The sequence below is a fragment of the Myodes glareolus genome, chromosome 12 (genome assembly GCF_982192425.1).
Source record: "Myodes glareolus chromosome 12, mMyoGla1.1, whole genome shotgun sequence".
In the NCBI taxonomy this organism is placed as follows: Eukaryota; Metazoa; Chordata; class Mammalia; order Rodentia; family Cricetidae; genus Myodes; species Myodes glareolus.
Genome location: NC_142037.1, coordinates 28,306,206 through 28,329,822, shown reverse-complemented (window position 1 = coordinate 28,329,822; position 23,617 = coordinate 28,306,206). Strand labels below are relative to the sequence as shown.

The window sequence follows — 23,617 nt, the reverse complement described above, 5'->3', positions numbered from 1 at the left end:
TAGGTTATATTAATACTTATATCCACTTCAAATTTAAGTTATTTAAAATACACTGGTTGAAGTGTTTATGTGTTAAAATACCAAGTGTTGAATCCTGACTGCAACTAATTAGAGATCTAGCAGTATTACCAGACTGGGTTCAAACTCACAAAGATGCACTCCCTCTGCGTCCCAAGTGCTGGGATTAAAGGTATGCGCCCAGTTAGTGTTCTTACCTTTAGAATGAGTATAGTGATGACAGTTTAAGGGTACTTTGATTTTAAAAAGTCCTTACTATCACTGAACAAAGATGAGATGTTTCAACTTCTTAGAGGGGTTTGGAAGTTGCCTTTAAAGGTAATCTTGTGTGCCTTCAGAGAGGATTGCATGTATGTGGGATGTAGCAGCTTATTAAGTCAGAAGAAATAACTGGGTAAGGGACTTTGCTAGGCCACGGTCTGCGTTATTTAAAACCCAGAGCTTACTGTTTTTCTAAGTCTTGAAAATCTCCAACTTTTTCTTTTTCAAATTGCTTTGTGTAATGTAAGGGCTTTGAATTTATGTTTAAATTGGGAATCAGGATTACTACGTCTTAGAAGAAAGTTTGCTAAAGTTTTGATTGGGAATCCAGTTAGAACAGTTGGAGATGGGGTTGACATTTTGTCATTCTGATCCATTATTATTGCTATTTCTCAAATTTTCTACATCTTTTTCTGAATATATTTATAAGTGTTCAGTGTATGAACTTGGCACATTTCTTATAAATTATAATTTTAAGTTCTGATTGTATTGCTACTGTAGAAATATATAGTGAGTTTTTGTTATTCTGAGACTTGTTATCCTGTGAGCTGCCCAAATTTACTTAGTGTATAGTAGTCTCTTCTGGAGTTTTTGGGAGCTGGTACACACAGAGCTGTGTCTGAACAGTTTTACAAGCTCTGCCTTTTCACTATTTGTCTACCCTTTCTTTTCTCCCCTTAATGAACTAGTAAAAATGGTGGGACTTGTCATCCCTCTCTTGTTTGTGATCTTGGGAGATCAGGTTAGAAATGAGTTAGTTAGTCTTTTCCTCTGCTAATATGATGTTAACTGCAGGTTTGTGTTTGTGGGGGGTGGGGTGTGTGTGTACACCTGTGTTTTGTTTTGTTTTGTTTTTTGAGACAGCCTTTTCCTATAGTTCAAGCTGGTCTGAAACTCACTATGTGACCCAGACTAGACTTGAACTCAAAATTATCCTGCCATAGCCTTCCAAGTGCTGCTGTGATTAGCAGCTAGCACACTATATGCCAGGCTGGCACTGCTATAAGCATTTCTGTCAGGTTGAGGCAGTTCTCTGTATTCACGGTTTGCTGAGATAACAGTTCTTTGTTATTGTTGTTGTTGTTGATAACATTGTGTTTTTAAACACAATAGATGTTGGGTTTTAAGGTAAATCATAACTTTTTAAATTCTGTCAATGTGGTTACTTTATTAACTTGAATGTTAATCAGTTATTATTTATATATTTTATCCATCTGTTTTGTAAGTGAGAAAACAATAGTGGTGATGTACTCAGGCAATCATAGTAACCAGAAAGCAAGTTTGAACTTGCCAAGTGTAAGATGCAGCAGGAAACATAATAAAACTTATATATTACGCACTGTAAACATTAGTGAGGTTCCAAACATGGGATAGGCATTTAGCACATTGGTTCTTTCAAAAACCTGCGTCAGCTGGGACATGTAAACCAATCCCATGATGGGAAGGTTTTCTTACCCTGGTCTCCTACCTTTCCAGTGATAATTATGACAATTATGTTTCTTTGTATAAAATATTACTCATTTCCTACCTACTTTTTGAAAGCTGGATGGGACTGGAAATTATTGACAGAAAATTGCAAGTTTCCGTGCACAAGAGTAGTACATTCATCTCTATCTGGTCTTAGCAGGCCAGTGCATATTCTCACATTGATATATGGTGACTAAGTGGTACTCGAACTGAATTTTTGTCTTAGGGTAAAATCTCATAATGATGAGAAATTTTAAATTGTTTTAAGTTTACCATTTTTTAAAAAGACATTTCTTTATGCATATGAGTACTCTGTTTGCATCTGATGCCAGAGAGGGCATCAGATCTCATTATAGATGGTTGTGAGCCACCATGTGGGTGCTGGGAAATGAACTCAGGATCTGAAGATCAGCCAGTGCTCTTAACCACTGAGTTTTCTCTCCAGTCCTAAGTTTATGGTTTTTAACAGAACTTTTTGACTGAGTTTTATCAGAGAGGTGGTGATAAAAGTAAACTTCCCTTCCTGTTCCATTTCCTCCCCACAGAGGTTTAGATTTGCATTTCCAGTTGTTTGTTCTAATAAGGAGTTTGAAAACCTTTTCATTGTGGAAACTTTCAAATATGTACAAAAGTGCAGGAAATAAAATGAAATGGTGAACATCAAGAATTCTTGTCCAGTTTCAGTAATTATCCATATTTTGCTGTGCAGTTCTCAGCTTACATCTATTTTCCTTTCTCGCATCCCAGCTTAAGTCAGAGCCCTAGCTAGCATGGTACACTTACTGTATTTTCTCTCTCTCTCTCTCTCTCTTTCTCTCTCTCTCTCTCTTTCGTGTGTATTTTATAAGCTTGAAGTCTTTTAGAAGTTTAACATAAAATTGGCTTCCTAGTTATCCTTAGAGAAAAAACAAAAATCAGATACAGAAATGTTGGCATACTCCTGCAATCTCAGCATTCTGTATTTTAGATGCTGGGTCAAGGTATAAAGGCCTGAGAGAACTACAGCCTGGTCTGCAGAGGGAAAGGAACTTTGAAAAAACTAACCAGTTATTACCTGGACCAACAAACATGGACCAGTCAGTGTAAAGTCAGCTTAAATCTCCAAGTTTCTGAGGTTAAACTCAAAGTTTTAAGTGGTCTTATAACTGTAAGAATTATTTTGTCTTATAGTCTACATTTGAAAAAGAATATAAAATTATTCTAAAGTTAATCTGTTAGGAAACACAAATCAAATACGAATAGTCTCTTAAATATAATTTCAGTATATTCTTAAACTATAAGGTGTTTTTCATAAGTCATTGCAGACTGACTGGTGTTCTGCTTAGGTTTTGTTTTTTTTTTTTTTTTTTTCTTTAGTGTATGGGTATTTGCCTTCATGTATGTCTGTGCCCCATGTACTCAGAGGTCAAACGAGAACGTTAGATTTCTTAGAATTGCAACTCTGGATGACTGTGAGCCACTATGTTGGTCCTCTGCAAGGGCAGCCAGTGCTCTTAAACCACAGAGCTGTTTCTCAAGCCCAATGGCCAATTAAGAAAAGCCTTCTACCAGTTTGGAGAAGATTTAGACCCAAATACTTTGACACTCAGACTGTAAAATTTTATATGGAAAAGGAGATAGATATGCACCTTTATGGTCAATCATATACTATTGTTGGGATTTTAAGACACCATTATAATGATATGTGTGAACTGTGTGTATAGAGGGTGTGAGCATGTTAGCCATGATCCTGTGGAGGTCAGAGGATGATTTTGAAGCGTCAGTTTTTTTCTTTTATGTTTACCTGGGTTCTGAAGATCAAAGTTCGCAGGGTCAGGCTAGTGGGGACAGTACCCTCACCTATGTCATCTTGCTGCTCAGAGAACATTTTTATGTATGCTCAATCATACGTTTTGGTAAGCAAAGAAATACATTAAATTGCTGCTTTTCCTTAAAGTCTTGAGTCATAGTTAATAGATTTGTTAGGAGAGTTAAATAAAGCAAGGAATCTGATGGAGTTGTATTTACTATGCACGAGTTCATTCACTAAATGGAGAATTATTAGCCAACTTAGTGATTTTTTTGGACAACTTTCTGATTTAATAGTTTATGATTTATTTCAAGTTGTTTCATGCTGGGTTCTGAATAGTTTGGAATATAGTTAATATGTATAGTTGTCCTTTTGTTTTGTTTTGAGACAGGGTTTCCTCTGTGTAAGTCCTGGAACTCGCCTTGTAGACCAGGCTGGCCTTGAACTCACAGAGATCCACCTGCCTCTGCCTCCTGAGTGCTGGGATTAAAGGCTAGTGCCTCCACCGCCCAGGCTGCAACTATACTCTTAAACGTGGTGACAGAGGCAGGTAATCTCTGTGAGTTTAGGTCAGCGTGGTCTACAAGGTGAGTTCCGGCAGCTAGAATTGTTATATAGAGAAACTCTGTCTTAAAAAAAAAAAAAAAAAAAAGAGTATAGTTGCACCAAAATCCATACACATGATTTGTATGTTGCTGGAGATGTTTAGAGCTTGGCTTATATTTTCTTAAGTCATGATTCATATGGTGTGGTTTTGAATGTGTTAAGTAGTTCCTGCAATTTGTAGTAATATAGATATTAGGGTCATAGGACTCATTAGCAGGCTCTGTGTCAAGCCTTCTCTGCCTTTGGTGTCAGGTCTTTTTCTTTAGCAGTCATTCGTCTGCTACACCCTTTCTTTTCCAATTGCCACTAGTTTTTGTGATCCTTTCCTCCCTCCCTCCCTCCCTCCCTCCCTCCCTCCCTCCCTCCCTCCCTCCCTCCCTCCCTCCCTCCCTCCCTCTTCCTTCCTTCCTTCCCCTATATTGAGAGTTAGACCTCAGGCCTCACATGTTAGACAAGTATTAGTTCATTCCTTTTAACAAAACATTTATTTTTTTCAATTGTGTATGGCAGTGTATGGGTATGTGGACATGAGTGCAGGTGCCTTAAGGAGGCCAGAATTGGATCCCCTGCAGCTAGAGTTACAGGTGGTTGTGAGGTGCCACACTGCTGAGCTACCTTTCCAACCTGTTTTTCTCCCCTCCCCTCCCTTCTCATTTCTTTCCCCCTCCCCCCCCCCCATTGAAGAAGGCCACTTGTTTGTTTCCTGGCTGCCCAGACTCCAGAAATAATCACACAGAAACTGTTTGCAGTACAGTTTGGCCAATAGCTTAAGCATATTTCTAGCTAACTCTTACATCTTAATATAACCCATCACCATTAATCTCTGCATCACCACGAGGTCGTGGCCTACCAACAAAGTTTCAGTGTGTCTGTTTCCAGCTGAGGTTCCGTGGCTTCTCCTTGACTCTACCCTTCTTCCTCCCAGCGTTCAGTTTAGTTTTTCCCACCTACCTAAGTTCTATCCCATCAACAGGCCAAGGCAGTTTCTTTGTTAATCAATGGTAGTCACAACATACAGAAGGGAATCCTCTCTCTCTTTTTTCTGTCTCCCTCCCTCTCCCTCCCTCTTCCTCTTCTTCCTCTTCCCCCCCCCCTCTCTCTCTCTCCCTTCCTTTCCTTTTTTGAGATGGGTTTTCTCTGTGCTGAGCCTTGGCTGTCCAGGAGCTCGCTTTGTAGGCCAGGCGGGCCTTGAACTAACAAAGATCCGCTTGCCTTTGCCTCCCTAGTTTTTAGAACTAAAAACTCTCCCAAGTGTGTGCTACTACCACCTCGTCCTGTTTTCCTTTCATTAAATCACATTTATTTATCTATTTATTTACTTACTTATTAATTTTGTATGTGGGATACATATGTGCCATGGTGTGTGGGCAGAGGTTTTTTTGTGAGTGTCATTTCTTCTACCTTGTGGGTTTTGGGGATCAGGGTTTTGCTTGCTTAGTTGCAAGCATCTTTATCTACTGAGCCTTCCCTCTTGCTTGCCTAGTTCTTTTCATGACTGCTTTTAATCTGCCATATGTTGGCAGGATTTCTCTAAAGTATGCCTTTTGTGTATATCATCCTGCATACACTATCTCCTTGCTTTCCATTGTCCAGTAGATTCCTCAGTGCTTCACAGTTTACCCAGTCACCTTACTAATCCTTTCATTTTCATTCAGCCGTATTTATTGTATAACTTACATGATCTAGATACATTAGAGTCTGAGCATAGAATGGAGAGCAAAAGCGAACAGGAGTCTTTTTTTGGAACTGGAGAAGACAAAAATTAATATTTTAAAAAATAATTGTGTAAATGAAAGCAAATTTGTATTAATCATTTTTCTCCCCAAAAGGAGGAATATAGAATGGTATCCAGCTCAGTGGAAGAGTGCTTATTTAGTATGTATGTGGAACTGGGCTCATTTAACACTGGGAACAAATGGGGGTAGAGTATGGAGGAATATGCTAGGAGATCCTACTAGTGAGTACTTTAGATCTGGTCAGTGAGGCTATGGTTGTTAGTATCTGATGACAAAGCCCAATTTAAAGAAATGTTTAGGAAGTTGAATCAGTAGAATTCACTGTCATAGACTGTGTTTAAGGCTTTTTAAGGGGTGCAAAAATGGCTTTGTAGATGATAATGAGGCCATTCATTTCCTGGCCTAGAGAATATTATAAGACTTACAGATGAAGAAAACAATCATGAATTAAGTTTAGAATGTTTAGATTTTGAGGCATCTCGGAATCATTTATGAGTGAATATTGCCAGGCAGTGGTGGCAAGCTCCTTTAACCCTAACCCTCAGGCAGATGGTAGGTGGATCTCTGAGTTTGAGGTCTACCTGGTCTACATAGCAAGTTCCAGGACAGCCTACAGAGAAACTCTGTCTCGAAAAAAGAAACAGCAACAACATAAAAGTGAATGTCATGTAGAGAAGACTTTGATATTCTGCGGAGAGAATTTGGCTGGGCATATTCAAGTTGAATATGATCTAGATTTAGATAGTAATTAAACCTGTGAGTAGGTGGGTTGGGCCTAGTGTAAACTGACAAGGACCCAAGTATAAGCTTGCAGATCTTTAACATTTCAAGCTTAGGTATTAGGGTTTGAGAAAGGGTTGAGGGTGAGCCTAGAAGATAGGAGCAGTCAGAGAAGGAGGGAAACCATGGATATACTAAAGTATGACAGACTAGAGGGAATTGGCGGGGATGGACAGACGGACGGATGGGGACTTCACATGCTCTTTTGAAGGCAAATAGGAAATCTCAATATTTGATGGTAATATAGTTATTGTTTGATGCATAACATATTATCTTGAAACTTAATGAGCTTAAAGCAGCTTATTATTTCTTTGGGTTATGTGAGCTGGTTTACGTCCATATCTGGGCTTTTGGTGCTGCCTAGCAGCTAAGGTACCTGGCTTCTTTTTTTCCTGGAGTTTGTGTCCCTGTTTTACAGTAATCCAGTTCAAATTTCTTTACATGGTTTCCACTTCCCACAAGGATGACATAAGCCTCTCAAGGCTTTATAAGACTTAGTTCAAAATATTTTGACTACACTGTTTTTACCACAGCAACTCAGAAAGAATAGTTAAGAATTAGGTAGACTGGGAGATAACTAGAAGAAAAGTACCTATTATTTCTTTATAGTATCTTCTCTATGCTTGACCTGCACTGCACTGCTGATTTCCCTGAATGTTAAACTGGTGTTTCCTTCTTCCTTTACTAAAATCCTGCCTGTTTATTTGTAAATCACTCGTTGAGGTCTACTTGAATATTGTGATGCTTGTTTTTATTCTTCTCTTTCCTTTCCTACTCCTCTTCCTCTTCCTACCCTCTTACTCCACTCCTTTCTCTCCCTCCCTCCTGCTTTTCTCCCTTCCGCTTCTGTTTCTTTGTGGCTTCCTTCCCTTTCTCTGTGTCTCCTCCTCTTTTGGAGGTCTTAAGGTTTTACTCCATAACCCTGGCCGATCTTGAAGTTATGGTAATCCTTCTCTTTAGCTTTTTGCCTGGATTTTAAGTTTGAGCCGCTGTGCCAGGCTTAAAGGTGTACTTAAAAGTCTCCAGTCTCTTTTTTTGCTCTTTCCTCATCTATTCTAAAGTAGCTTTTAATCACGTGTGTATGTGTGTGTGTGTGTGTGTGTGTGCACGCGCGCGTGTGCGTGTGCATGTGTGCGTGCTTGGGGACTAGTGTTTGTCCTGTGTCTCTAATAACTATCCTCACTCTTTGTCACCTTCCCATCCTCCATGTAGTTGTAAATTTTCAGTAAACTTTTCATTCTTTATTCTTTACTGGGAAGTCTTTATTTACCCCTAGATAATTAATTACTCTGTTGTACCTTGTTCATGCATTTATGATTATACATGCTATAGTTATTGTGTGATCGTGAAGGTAAGAAATTACAATGTATAACATAATACCTTTTTATTAAATAATCTGAGTCACAACTTGGTTTATGATCTCAATTCCTTTCTAAAAATTAGGTCTCACCAGATAACAATTAGATCTTATTTCACCTTTGATACTTTGCCAGGCTCATTGGTACTAGGCCAATGGAGAAACTATGAAAAGAAAGTATGGTTTAGTATGTTGGGTGAAAATAATTACAAGAAATGATATATAGTCATTCTTTTCTATATCTCATTAAAGTAAGATTTATGAGGTTGTGTTCTGTGTGGGTCTAAATGGAATTATGTCTGACATAGTAAATTTTCATTGTGAATGCTAAACAGGAAGAAATAGCTGCCGTGGTATCTGCACAGACAATATTTGTATCTACCCTATCTGTGTTCCATGTGTTGGGCAGGTTTTGTAGTTCATTACTTTATCCTTTATGTCTGTGCACATAAAAGTGATATTTAGAGAAGTAGCTATGTATGCAGGGATAGAATAACACTTGTATGTCTGGAAATGGGACTACCTGGTTTATAATCCATCACACTTTTATTATTTGATTTCTTTTTTAAAACTATGAAGCCCTGACTAGCAGGGAACTCACTGTGTAGACCAGTCTGACCTTGAGCTCACAGATATCTGTCTACCTGATTAAAGGCATTCACCACATGCCCAGCTTTATCACACTTATATGGAAGCTATTTGTGCCTATGTTTGTATGGTGTTGCATTAGACATAGCAGTTTCTGTTGGCAGGACACTAAAAGGAGCTTATTCTCTGGTTTACAACTCTACTGCAGTGTTTTCTTCAGAATTTCATTTGACGATGTAATGCGGGGGGACAGTTGTCCTCTGGACCCTCGCTAAACTAGTAAGATAGGCCGCCAAGTAAACAATAGAGCTGGTCAGTAGAGCATGCCAGAGAAGATAGAGGATCCTGTATGTTTGTGCAGACTATGGTGTGGTCCTCTTTTGAGTTATAACCAGGAGATGTCTGCTCAGATGCCAGAATTAGAGATGGCTGAAAAATAATTTACCTTCTTTTACTGTTTTCTGCCTTCTGTTTATTTCTTATATTCTGCAATTTAAAATGTAAATGATATGTAAGTGTTCTGGTTATTTGAGATTTTGTATGTTTTCCATAAAAAGTGAAACACCTGAAATCTATCTACCACATGGCAGCTTACAGTCATCCAGAACTCCAGTTCCAAAGGATCTGATAATCTTCTGATCTCTGCAGATACACACATAATGTACAGACTACTTTTATGTAAACAAAACCCTCATTATTTATTTATGTAAATAAAAAACAGTAATTTTTATATTACTGTATAATAATATGGTATATATTATTATACAGTAATATAAAATTAATCTTTAAAAAGAATCTTAAAAAACTAATATTTTTACATTTGTTTATTTGGCTTTTAATAGCCTGATATGTACCTGTCCCATAAGTAACTAAATAACCTGAAATTGAATTTTTAGTTCACTTTTAGCAAGGTCACAAATAACTAGTATTCAAGCCATTGTCAAACGTAAGACCATTAGGAATGGGGAGATAAGCCAGTAAAATGCTTGCTTTGCAATGGGTGAGGACCTGAGTTTGGGTATTGTTGTAATTTATTTAAACACACTGTGAAGAGAAGTCACGACATGCAACAAGGCTCACATTGATTTATCGAAAGAGGAGTAAAAAGAGGCAGGGAAGGGGCCAGAGACCCATTCCAGGGAACAAGAGTGGTGGGAGAGAGAGGGAGACGGGAGGTAAAGGGGAGCATAGCGAATGTGCACAATAGTTGTGCTCCTAGTGGCTGCAGCTGAGGCAGTATTCTGTCAGGACTCTAAGGGCAGGCAGGTCAGTACAGATACCTGAATACTAACAGGCATGGCAACAAGGCTGACCTTAGGCTTAGGCTGTGGAGACAGGGGAGCTGGCTGACCCAGTTAGTCTAAGCCAGGTTAAAACTGCTGGTACTGTGATTTTAAATTTTGTTCTTTCTGTTTGTTAGCTTATTTTAAACACATCTAAGAAAGAGATTCCTAAAGGATCACGAGTTCTTTCCTCACACACCAAGCTTTCTTAATGTTGGAACCATTATTTTATTTCATCTTTAAATCACTCAAACCTAAATTTGCCTAATGTTTATTTGGTAGCTACATTAAGGGAAAAAAATGAGTGCATTTGCACATACTTTTTAGTTAGCTGATGAAATAGAAATCTTTTTAGGGTTAGTTATCTAATCTACTGTCTTATTTCATTGAAGCACTGAAGTTTTGTCTTTGCTTTTATAAAAACAATGACATTATTTTTAAGAAGAATGGATACCTGGCTGAATACTTCATTTGTTTCCATAGTTACGGCAGTGTGCTACAGTAGTTTGGATAAGAATAAGTAATATAAACAGTTTGCCATATTTACTTACAGTGAAGAGAACACTGCAGCTGTGAGTGTAGTCTTTATTTTGTTACATAATGCCATTTTTGTGCTTTTTGTACAGTTTTCTGGTCCATATTGTCCTTTACTACATATATATTTTGGAAAACAGGAAATGACACTTGTTTGCTTTAATGCTATATAGAGATGGTTTTCTGTTCAAATCATTTACATTTTGCCATTTCCTCATCTAAATTATGGTTTTGACTGAAGACTATACTTGATTACATGTACAACCACTTAACATAGAAAAACGGCTGTATTAAAATGAAACAATGAAAGGATGATTTTTATATAATGAGAACTGTGTCAATTAGATAGCCATATCTCTTAAGACACACCAGGATCAATTCTAGTTGCATTCTGGTTTAATTCTAAATATTAAGTTCTAAAGTAATTTTAGAAGAAAAGTGATACATCTTCATGATTTATAAGGACAGTAAAAAGGACTAATTGTAGAAACTTTATCAAATGATGATGTACTGAACCAATGAAAGTGGTCACAGAGTAGAAGATATTTGCAGCACCTATATCCAGAACAAAACTGGTGTCTGGAATATTTCAACCCTTGAAATCTATTCCAGAAAAACAAACAAATCAATAGTAAACAAACCCCCAAGACTTTAATAGGCATATCACAAAAAGAGTACATTGAAACGACCAGTTGATATGGGATTCCCCTCTGTATGCTGTGATTACCATTTATGAATAAAGAAAACTGCCTTGAGCCCATGATAGAGCAGAACTTAGGTCGGCCGGGAAGACTAAACTGAATGCTGGGAGAAAGAAGGGTGGAGTAAGAGAGAAGCCATATAGCCCTGCAAGACACATGTGGTGAGGAGCTGCGGGCAGGCCTGCTTTTCATCCTACCCAGCTCCCGAACCGTTAGCTTAGCCCCGGAAATAACAACACACAAATTGTATTCATTTAAACACTGCCTGGCCCATTATCTCTAGAGAGTTAGTTACTGACTAACTCTCACATCTTGATTAACCCATTTCTAATAATCTGTGTAGCACCACGAGGTGGTGGCTTACCAGAAAGGATTCAGCATGTCTGACCTGGTGGCTGGCTCCATGGTGTCTGCCTCATTGCCCTCTTCCCAGCATTCTGTTCTGTTTACTCCGCCTACCTAATTTTCTGTCCTATCAGAGGGCCAAGGCAATCTCTTTATTAACCAATGAAAATAACACATAGACAGAAGGCCCATCTACATCGTTTCCCCTTTTTCTATTTAAACGAAAAAGAAAGGCTTTCACTTTAACATAGTAAAATTACATATATCAAAACAGTTATCCAGTAAGAATTACAGTTAACAATATTTATATCTATTTTATCTTTATCATAATAACGGAAAACTATAACTAACCATTCTTCAACTCCATCAAAGACTCCAGAAGGATATAATATTCCCTAAGTAAACAAGAAGTAAGCAACTTCCAAAACTCTAGAAATGACAGAGACATCTTGCTGCCTGGACAGTCACCCAAAGTTCCTCTGTTACCGTTGGGGCATCCATCTTCACCCTACAGGCCTATAGTATCCAGAGACATTTCCATGAAGCAGGAAATTTCAAAGGCAGTTCAGTCACTATCTGCTGTGCTCTGCAGAATGTCTCGCAGACTCTTTCATGAATCAGAAACCCCGAAGGATCATCTCACCTTTTGGCAAGTTCAGCAGTCCTCTCTCTGCAGGTTCTCTGTGTCCAGTCTATGCAACAGTCCAGGCAAGAGCATTTTCTTGCCCCAAATGGCTAACCAACTCCATAAGGAGCCTCTTTGATGCCCATCTTCCTCTTGAAGTAGATTGGTGCTGCCAGGAGCAGACATGTCTCATTGTCATGAAAAGCCCTAAGTTATTAAAACATTAAATGCCATATTCTGTAGTCTTTGAAAGATATGAAGAATGCCTATCTGAAATATATCTATGCACATCTAGAAAATCTAACCAATATTACTACAAGCTTGACTATTATTGATGATTATCCATTAACAACCTATATTTCCTAATTATATATTACGTTTTTAAATGCACTACACAATCACAATACCTTAATCAATATCAGAAATACATATACATATAACAAAATTGACCTAAAATCCATACCAGTGCAAATTATTCATATCTCTATCATATCCCCCTTTAAATATAAAAGAACATTTATAAGCAATATTTGGGAATATGGACGTAGTTATTTCTCTCCAAACTTCTTCCTGCTGTATAGGTTCGCTGTTAATCAGGTCTTTCATGGTATAAACTGTGTGTTAGACTCATCTCAGTCGACAGTTGAGCAAAGTAATTTCTTGAGGGTGTTCAAAGCAACCTTTCAGGAGGACGGGGTCTATCATACCATATTGGGATAGAAGCAATCCACAGGGTCTCATCCTCTGTGAAAACAAAAAAGGAACTTTTCCAAAGCATCATAACCTTAGATCCAAATTTTAAGTCAAGGTATTTTAAACATATCTATCTTGGATTAGTTCAGCAGCATTTATAAACAAATATCTTTTAGCAGCTGTTGCTCCTTCCTCAGCATACAAACAGTTCATACAGTATCAAGATTCTCTGTGTATTTTCCATCTTTATGCGGCTTTATTTTAACCTCTATATCATTTGTAGTGAGGAGCTGCGGACAGGCCTGCTTTTCATCCCACCCGACTCCCGAACAGCTAGCTTAGCCCCGGAAATAACAACACACAAATTGTATTCATTTAAACACTGCCTGGCCCATTATCTCTAGAGAGTTAGTTACTGACTAACTCTCACTTCTTGATTAACCAACCCATTTCTAATAATCTGTGTAGCACCACGAGGTGGTGGCTTACCAGAAAAGATTCAGCATGTCTGACCTGGTGGCTGGCTCCATGGTGTCTGCCTCATTGCCCTCTTCCCAGCATTCTGTTCTGTTTACTCCGCCTACCTAATTTTCTGTCCTACCAGAGTGCCAAGGCAGTCTCTTTATTAACCAATGAAAATAACACATAGAAAGCCCATCTACATCAGACACAGATGCTGGAACTTTACCCAGTAAGCCACTGCCATGTGGCGATAATAAAGATTAATGAAGATGGGTTAAATTAAGATGTAAGAGTTAGCCAATAAGAAGTTAGAGCTAATGAGACAAACAGTGATTTAATTAATACAATTTCTGTGTGATTATTTTGTTTCTGGGTGCTGGGGAAACTTAACAGGTAGCCACCTAACAAGCAGTGATTGAATGAAAAGATAAATCACCTTCTATGATCCCAGAAAAATTGAAACTACACACACACTAAAATGGCAAATGAAAGACAGTTTGCATTAAGCTTTGGTGAAACAGAAGTGAAACAGCTAGTTCTATTCATACATTGCTTATAGGAATCTAATTTAGTACCACTGCTAGGAACATTTCTTTTCTCTTTGGAGATAGAATGCTTCTGTGTTGTCTTGGCTGGTCTCACATTTGGGAATCCTCTTGCATCAAGCTTTTCTGAGTGATGGACGTACAGGTGTACTAACTTTCAAAATTTTTTATGATAAAGGTCATTATATTTTTTTGCCTTCTGGCTGAGCAGTATGTGCCCATCACAAAGACCTTCTATTACACCCAATTTCAACAAAAGAGGATAAATCACAGCATATTTATACAGTGTAGCAGTGGGAATGATTTACAACCAAATGCAAAAGGTTAAGAAACTTAACCTATAGTATTGAGGAGGAAAAGCTGTAAGCCAAAAAGAATGTATTCTATAATTCCATTTATATAAAGTTCAAAATCAGCAAAGAACGTTATCAGTTAGGAAAAGTAGTACCTGGAGGTGATCGTCAGTTAGGTCATGTTATATTTGAAAATTTACCAAATTGTACATTTATATGTTCTTTTATTTAGTAGGTTATATTCTAAAAAAGTACTATTTTGAAATCTCTCCATACTAAATCCTTGAGATTTGAATTACTCTTTAACTGTGGTATAAACAACCAACAGACCACAGTTTGTATATTGATTGTCTTATGGGATTTAACTATATGTGGTTTTTCATTTTTTTTGTTTGTTTGTTTTAGATGATACCATTGTATGAGAGTTTGAGGAAATTGAACCTAGGGTCTCATGCATGCCAAATACCACTGATTATACACACTAATATTCTTTGTCCAAACTTTTTATAAAAATGAAGCTTTCTCTGGGTGGTGGCATTTCTGTAGTCTGTACTTATCTTCAATTCTACCAGATGACATCATTGTCCTCCAGATGGCCAGATATTTGCCAGCTCACCAGCAGTGTGGAGACATTGTTACAAGCTTTGTGTTCTTATTAGTTTTGCTGATCTTAAAAGTATGAAATAGCATTCCTAGATATTTCAATTTGTATTATCTGGTAACTAGTACATTTTATCCTCTTTACACATGTTGTTAGCCACTTGAATTTCCACATGAGTACTTTTCTATTTTTTAATTTTAGGAAGTATTCATTTTCATTGCATATTTTTATGATGATCCGTTTTGTGTTTTTCTTGATTTATGCACATTTTTTTTAAATTCTGAAAGTGTATATTCATGAAGCTTCTTCCCCTTAGTGACTAATGCTAACTAGGATTTCAGCTCTTTTTTAGGTTGAATAATGAATGCAGTCTTCTCAAATTTTTTTTTTTCCTGTTGCTGTTTGCCAGCCATTATTTTTTTTTTACTCAAGCGTTCCCATGCCCTGGGAGATGAGAAGTTTGTGATACTCAGGGGAGTGAATAAGAAATGCAACAGCACATGAGTGAAAAGTGGACAGGTTTATAAAATTGAAATAACCATGTGTAAAATATGAAAATATTCTCATGACTTTGTTTTCTTATTAGAAGTACATTTTAGACTTATTGTATAACCAAAGGCAGGTTGTTTGATGTTGTCAGTGCTTCAGGTGTTTATCATTGCATGAGTTGTGTATTAGATGTTCTGGTAGAGCCTCTTCTGGCCCTGAATGCTTGAAGTCCTGTGCCTCCTCAGAGAGAATTGAATTAACAATTGAAACCTTCTTCAGCCAGTGTCTTTTTAATTAGTGCTTTAAAAAGCAAATCTGTTTATTTACTTATTTATCTCTGTGTGTGTGTGAGAGAGAGAGAGAAATTTTACACTGAGATTTCTGAAATTGATTAAATTGGGGTCTTTTGTCAGCTCTATCTTGATTTAAGACCTGAGTTTCTATGCTGACTTAACAATCCCTTTAAATGCTTGATTTCTATTCTAGGAAGTGTGCTCCTTGTGAGAGTTGTACTACACCAGTACTTCTCATTCAAGGGCTCGTGCTAGTAGACTGGGCTTTAAGACTGTATGCTAGACACAGTGATTAGTCAAGTTTTTTTGTTAGCTTTGTTTTTAAAATTTCTTTTAAAAATTATTTATTTTTATGTGTATGGGTGTTTGGCCTGCATATAAGTCTGTGTACCATGTACACGCCTTGGTACACTTGAAGGCCAGAAACATTCCTGAGACTTGAGTTACAAGCAGTTGCGAACTGCCATGTGGTTGCTGGGAATCAAATCTAGGTCCTCTGAAAGAACAAACAGTACTTTTAACCTCCGAGCCATCTCTAGTCCTCTTACGGTTTATTCTTGTTTTTAATTATGGTGTGAGTGTGTGTGTTTGTGTGTGTGTGTGAGAGAGAGAGACAGAGGGAGACAGAGACAGAGTGTTGGTATATACCTAAAGAGGCCAGAGGTGTTGATCTCCTGGAATCTGAATTTAGAAGTAGTTGTGAGCACCCCTGATTATAGAGGCTGGGAGCCAATTTGAGTTCTCTGCTGAGCCATTATAGTAATACAGATTATGTCTTTCAGTTTAAGATCTTTATAGTTAAGTAGTGTGTGTTACTAGGTAAATCTGAAGCTTTTACTTCTGAAACTTGGTTTTTTAGAGTGATAAGAGACTCAAGTGCAGTTTTAATGTGTTTTTAAAGTTTATTTAAAATACAGTGTGGGTGGTTGGAGAAATGATTAAAAAGAGCACTGATTGCTCTTCCAGAAGACTAATGTTGAATTCCCAGCACCCATGGAACAGCTTACAATCATCTCTTAAGTCCAGTTCTAGAGGATATGATGCCCTTCCTGGTTTCCATGCCACCAGGCATTCGCATGGTAACCAGATATACATACAAGCAAAATACCTATACATATACAATAATAAAATAATCTTTAAAAATTAAAATAAAAAGACTGTGGAGAACTTACTATATTTTCTTCATTACTTTCAGCTTCATTTACCTCTTAATTCTCCTTTGCCTGGAAGTGAATTGACCAAGGAACCTTTTCGTTGGGATCAGAGACTATTTGCTTTAGTACTGCGGTTGCCTGGCACCGTGTCAGTAGAATCAGAACAGTTGACAGGTGTGCCTTTGGATGATTCTGCCATCACACCAATGTGTGAAGTGACAGGAGGTAAGATTTTTGCTGGTGGTAATTCAGGGGTTTAAAACACAGTTTTTCTGAATGTGCTAAAATGTATATATCAAAATTTGCATGTCTATTTTTTTTTTCAAAAAAACATCCACAGACCTGTAGTTTTAAAATTGTATGTGTTGATGATGGTCTGTATTCTTGACAAGTCAATAGTTGTATTTATTGTTAGATTTCATGAATGCTAATTTTTTTTATATTTAATGTAGCAAATGGTGTAACAAATCTGAAGTTGTTAAACAAGTTGTTTACAAAGATCACCAGTAATTTTGGTAGCATAATGGTGTATAACTTTAATCTCAACACTGAGGAAACATAGGCAGGTGAATCTCTAGAGTTCCTGACCAGCTAGGGATGGCTGCATAATGAATCCCTGTCTTAGAATAGAAATGTTGTGGATAGCCATTAATTGATTAGAAAATATAAACAAGTTGTCATCTTAACGTGAAAATTGTTAAAAGATTTTTACAGAAGTCGGAGAAAATGAATTTTTTTTTTTTTCATTTTTGAGATAGGGTTTTTCTGTAGCTTTGGAGCCTGTCCTGGAACTCAGTCTGTAGCCCAGGATGGCCTTGAACTCACAGAGATCCACCTGCCTCTGCCTCCTGAGTGCTGGGATTAAAAGTATGCACCACCACCACCTGGCTAAATAAATCATTTTACAAATAAAATTCTATTGATCTGAAATTAGTTAAAGAGAAAAAGTAACTTTTTCTATCCTTACAAACTGGGCCTTATTCTGTGTAATGTTTCTCTTTATGATTATTGTTTAGGTCATATTTCCTCTCTTGTAGTGTTTGATAATTTCTACCAAATTATTATATTTTTATACCAAATTTTTATACCAAAGTAAAAAATTTCTAGAATCAGTTATTTTAACTTGGGAAAGTGAAATATATTACTGTACATCTTCAAGTCATGTGACCTGGAGTCAGCTGAGTACAGTAATGAGCCAAAGGGACGAAGAAAGTTGTCTCTGATCCAAGGAAGAACCAAGGGTGATTCCCAGGTGTTTCATCTGTGCAGTTTTTCATAAAGTTTCTTTATCTTTTGAATAATATATGTGTTGGGTGTTTTTAATTTGCTGTCATCCCCAAACCTAGTGCACAAGTGACTGGGAGCCCTGTAGCTCATCTCTCCAACTCAGGACAAATGAAACACCTGGGAATCACCCTTGCTTCTTCCTTGGATCAGAGTACTTCCTGCCTCCTCCAGATCTGGCAGCCTAGATACACTAAGGCATTATGGTCCCTTACTGGTTCTGCTGTTTCCCATTTCTACTGTACAATAAAACTATCTCATGGAAAAGCTGATCTGAGCTGGTGGTGGTGGCACATGCCACACTTGCACACACACGTGCACTCGTGTGGCAGGAAGATCTCTGAGTTTGAGGCCAGCCTGATCTACAAAGTGAGTTCCAGGACAGCCAAGGCCACAGAGAAAAAAACCCTGTTTCGAAAAAGGAAAAAAAAAAAAATGATGTGTAAAGAAATCTGACCCTTCGCCCTATAAAATGACTTTCCATATTTGACAAATAGGCAATACTTATTATGGCCTGGAAGACACTTAGTCGATATTGTGTCCCCCCCGCATGTCTCTCTAAATCTACCACTCCTCCACATGTAAGCTCACAGCACATGCTGCCAAATGCATGTAGTATGTCTTTTTCTGTACTTCTTTTTCTCCTTCCAGATCTTCTTGTGGTTCATTCTGTTCTGTTTTTCAGTTTCCTGGTTCAAGTGTAACTTCCTCAGAAGAAACTTAAAAAAATACTCATTCTCAACTCCATTACTACTATCTATACGTTAAAATAAATGCAAAATACTTAAAATCTGCCAGGAGACCAGTTGAATTATTATTATCTCCCTTGTACTTAGCATTTGTTTTAGGGACAACAACTTTTATTAAGCAAGAATAAGAATTTTAGAGATTTTATTACTGCTAGATGTGTGTATGTATGTCTGTTAATGATAAATTATTTTGACTAACAGAGATAACAGTGCTTTATAAAGGTAGAAAGGTACTTGACTTTTTCCCTATGTGAGCTGCTCAGTCCAGGGTTTCTCTATGTTCCATATACTTGTAGTTAGAAGAAAATACTTATATACTCACCTAGAATAGATTATTGGTTGGAAATCATAATTTTTGTTTATTCTTCCTTAAAATTGGGAAATACTTAACCTTTACATTGAATTTCTATTAATGTTGTCAGAAAGCTACTGTAGTTCTTCCAGGAAGTAGTCTTCTTACAACTAGTTGCTTCATTCTTTTTGTCTCAGGCCGCTCATACTCTGTGTGTTCTCCAAGAATGCTTAATCAGTGTCTGGAATCCTTGGTGCAGAAAGTACAAAGTGGAGTGGTAATAAACTTTGAGAAGGCAGGACCAGATCCTTCTCCTGTAGAAGGTATTGTATTTTCTTACAGTCATTATGAGTTTGATTTAATGAATTAATAGAACTAGATACCTCCCCCAGAGTAAGTGTGTGTGTGTGTGTGTGTGTGTGTGTGTGTGTATTGGCCTTATAATCAACAAGAGCACCTTGTGTGTAGTATGGCATACTTTAAATCCAAGCATCTGGGAGGCAGAGAAGGGTAGATCTCTTGAGTTCAAGGCCAGTGCTACATAGAGAGATCCTATCTCAAAATAAATTAAAATTTAAAGATTAACAAAACCAATTGTCATGGGTATGCAATTGCTATTGGTACAGAAAGGAAGATAAGAATATCAGTATGAACTGGTGGTTTAGGAGCATCACTTTTTCTATAATAACGATTGTTGTCTGAAGTTTTAGAGAACCAAACAGCTTTTTAAGTGTCTATATAGAAAAACTCATATTTTCTTTTTACTTTAAGATCATTGACTTTAGTATATTTGCTTTTCCTATGCGTGAAAATTGTCAGTTCAACCTGAGATGCTTATTCAGTTTCTTAGCTGCTTTTTTTCTGAGCATAAGACATAGTGGTTTGTGTGGGCACCGAAATGAGGAGCCAGCCTTTGCTGTTTGGTTGGTTCTTTTAAGAGTCCTGCCCTGTTCAACCTGACTTTATTCTCAGTTTGGTGTCCATAAACTATGTATAAAAGTCGGTGGATTGAGGGCTTACATAGATCCCATGGCAATTGTCCATAGCTTCAGAATTAGAATGTATCAGTGGCACTTTGCAAAGGCTAGAGGATGATTGAGAGAAGAGAAAGGCCATCATGGGGGGGACCAGGTGATAAGAAGTCTAGTGAATCAGTGGGTGTGTCAAGTTTATATAACAAAAAATTTTAAAGGTTATTAGAACATATTTTTTTACATTTATTTTTAATGTTTGGTTTAGGCCTAAGTCTAAACTGAGTAAAATGTTTATTGAATTATTGAAGAAAATTTTTCTTTTGCTAGAATTATTCTAGATTGAAGGTATTTTAACTAGTTTTTCTTTTGCCATGATTAGCCTTTAATTCTAAAGTTGTTTTGCCTTTTAACTGTGTATGTGGTGGATTAAACCCATTAGTAATACTTAGATGCTATTTACTGTGTGCCTGTTACTGTTTCGACAGTGAATATACAGGGATAAAGAATGCAAAGTGGATATTTACCTTTATCATCTGGCAGGGAAAGCATGTAGTTTATCATACTCACTGTGAGATTAGTTTTATGCATTGTCATTGGATGAGAAAAAGGTAAAACTTTGGGTGGGTGAACTCACATTTGAAACAGGGCAGATTTTACTGGCTGTTGAACTGAAGTCTAGTTTAATTGTTAAGCAGTCACGGTATTCTCCTACTTAAAAAATAGAGGAAATCCATAAATCAACAGACCCAAGAATATTTTTTATTGAGTGTTAATGATGTAATTTAATTTCTGTTTTTGTCCCTAATGTTGTGTTGTTTTTTTTTTGTTCTAACTTTTTTGCTATAGACGGGCAGCCAGATATATCAAGACCTTTTGGATCTCAGCCTTGGCATAGCTGTCACAAACTCATATATGTCAGACCAAATCCTAAAACCGGAGTTCCTATAGGCCACTGGCCTGTTCCAGAGTCTTTTTGGCCAGATCAGAATTCTCCAACACTAGTAAGTGCCAGAGAGACCATGACTACTTAATGACAACCATTTAGATGGTAATAACCCCAGATGACTATATTGTGGAACTCCTTGTTTTTGAGAGAAGGTCCTGCTGTGCAGCTCAGCCTTTCTCAAGCTAACTTTGAGAAGTACAGTGTGATTTTTAAGTCCAGTTGTTATTTAAAGGTGTGGCTTGCTTACAGAAATTAGACAGATAAAGTGCTATGAGCCATTATTTGATTATCCATATGGTATTATGAAGCAACAGAAAAGAGGTAACTTGTTTGCTTTGCAATTTAATATTATCTTACCTTTTATTGATATTTGGATACTGAATTATAAATGTATTAAGATTTCCTTGTTTGTATTTGTAATTTTTTGTTTGTTTGATCCCCCCCCCCCCCCCCCCCCCCGGACAGGATTTCTTTGTGTAACCTTGGTTGTCCTAGAACTAGCTCTGTAGACCAGGCTGGCCTCAAACTCACAGAGATCAGCCTGCCTCTGCACTGTTATTTTATCCTAGTCTTTGACAGGTAAAATGGCTAGGTTATTAAAAGAAGACTTGTAGTTTAGAGAGAAATTAGATATAATATATCTGAAGGCTGTGTAAGAGTCAGAATAATCCAGTAGACAACTGTAGACATACGAGAAATGAGATGATTTTGATCCTAGCTAGATTTGGGAACTATGAGAGTATAAGTAGTTCTGAAGCCAACGAGTCCTTCTGACAATGAAATCTCAAATTGTAGCTCATACATTTTTCCTGGTTTTTATGAAGGGGTCTATATTAAGACATAAAGAAGTTAGTATCTTGTCTTTTTTAAGTATTGTGGTTTTTTATGCCTCTAGGACAGAGATCTTCAAAATAAGGTGTTAGGTACCTTAGGAATGAATATACCAATGGAATAACCTGCCAGAGGAATCCATTGAGGAATAAAAAAAACCCAAAAGACAGAACTTAATAAATATAAGGCTTATGTCTTTTATTACATATACATTTTATAATTTATATTTATTTCAATAGTTTGTAAATATTGTCTGAATATTAAATATTCAGAAATTAATCAAGAAGTGTAATTAGCTTGGAAGTTACTAACCTATATAATTAATTGCCATAAATGAAGACTTGTACATTTCTTCTTTCTTAGATATAAAAATAGTGAATGCCTTTTAATTCTAAATTAGTTGAATCCTTTTTATTCTCAGTTTTGTATTTATGATAAAGTTGAGTTTTAAACAAATAGATTTTCAATTTTATAAAGTTTGATGTTTTTCTTTTTCTTGGGGATATTACATAATTTAAACATTGGTTTGTTTTCCCAGTATAATGGTATTTCTAGTAAATCAAACTTACAAAACTGAGAAAGTAAACTGATAAGAGAAAGTTACTTAAGATGTTTTGATTTCTGGTATTTTGTGTAAATAGTAATGAGATTTTCCCCTTTAGCCACCTCGTACATCTCATCCTGTAGTGAAATTTTCATGTACAGACTGTGAACCGATGGTTATTGACAAACTGCCTTTTGACAAGTATGAATTGGAGCCTTCACCATTGACTCAGTTTATTCTAGAAAGGAAATCTCCTCAAACATGTTGGCAGGTAAGCTGAAAAACTTACATAAAAGGTTTAGGTGAGGTGTTTCTTTTCCTCCTCTTTTTTGGGGGGTTGGGTACTGGACAGATAGGACAGTCAGTAATGTATTTCCTGTAAGAGCACAAAGACCTGGTAATTCAGATTTTGGATTCCCAGCACCTGTGTAAAAAGCCAGACACAACAGCCTATATGCACATTGGGGAGAAGACCTGGCGTTCATTAACTGCATAGTCTGGCTGAAATATGAGCTCTAGATTCAGTAAGAGACCATGTCTCAAAGAATAGAACAGAACAATTGTGGAAGAAACCAGGGTCAACCTCTGGCTTCCACACATACCTGCACATACATCCATATGTATACATGTACACACAAGCTAAACTGAATCAATCCAGTTTGCATAGCATTCACTGAAGGCTTATTGAATATGGATTTTAACCTTTATTTTTAAACAGGTATATGTGAGCAATAGTGCGAAGTATAATGAACTTGGTCATCCCTTTGGTTACTTGAAAGCTAGTACAGCACTGAACTGTGTCAACTTATTTGTGATGCCTTACAATTACCCAGTCCTCCTTCCTCTCTTAGGTAAGCCATTCTTGTTAGGTGCTCTTACATAATGCTGAGGAATAGCCCTCTCTACTTATCTCTGGAAATTAATGAGAATGTTAAGCATACGTAAGGGCATTTTAATTATAATCTGCTTGTGGTTTTGATAAATTGAAAGTCAATGTAAAATCCTTATTTTTTTTATAAAGGTACTACTATATCTAAAAGTTTTAAAATGAAATATTCTAACTTTCTACAAGTTAAGATTTCTTACAAATGTTACTTTCTGCTGTATGTTTTCTGTTTAATGCATAAAACATGCTATATTCATTAAAATCTGAGTACACGCTCTAAGAATTTATCCAGCTTTTCATTTGGAAAGCAGTTTTGTGTGAGTGTGTGTGGAAGTGACAGGTCGTCCTCGGGTGTTACTGTTCAAGCAGCCATCCCCCAGTGGTCGTAGGGTTGTTTAGACTTATGTTTAACTTTGTGTAAGAACTTGTGATCATGTGCTCATATGTGCTATGATGCATGTTTGGCAGTCAGGACCACTTGTGGCAGTTGG

At 37.0% G+C, this 23,617-nt stretch overlaps 1 protein-coding gene across 3 annotated transcripts in view; it reads left to right on the top strand.

The window, feature by feature from the left end:
* Ints6 (integrator complex subunit 6) overlaps positions 1–23,617 on the top strand; it is a 79,481-nt gene that overhangs the window by 34,690 nt on the left and 21,174 nt on the right. For all 3 annotated transcript variants that reach the window (XR_015004869.2, XM_048422242.3, XM_048422241.3), the window contains exons 5-9: positions 16,662–16,845; positions 19,143–19,268; positions 20,766–20,920; positions 22,359–22,511; positions 22,959–23,091. Coding sequence is in view for 2 of the 3 variants with exons in the window: in XM_048422242.3 (XP_048278199.1) it covers positions 16,662–16,845; positions 19,143–19,268; positions 20,766–20,920; positions 22,359–22,511; positions 22,959–23,091 (751 nt within the window). In the remaining variant the exon portion in view is untranslated. The remainder of the gene's footprint in view (positions 1–16,661; positions 16,846–19,142; positions 19,269–20,765; positions 20,921–22,358; positions 22,512–22,958; positions 23,092–23,617) is intronic.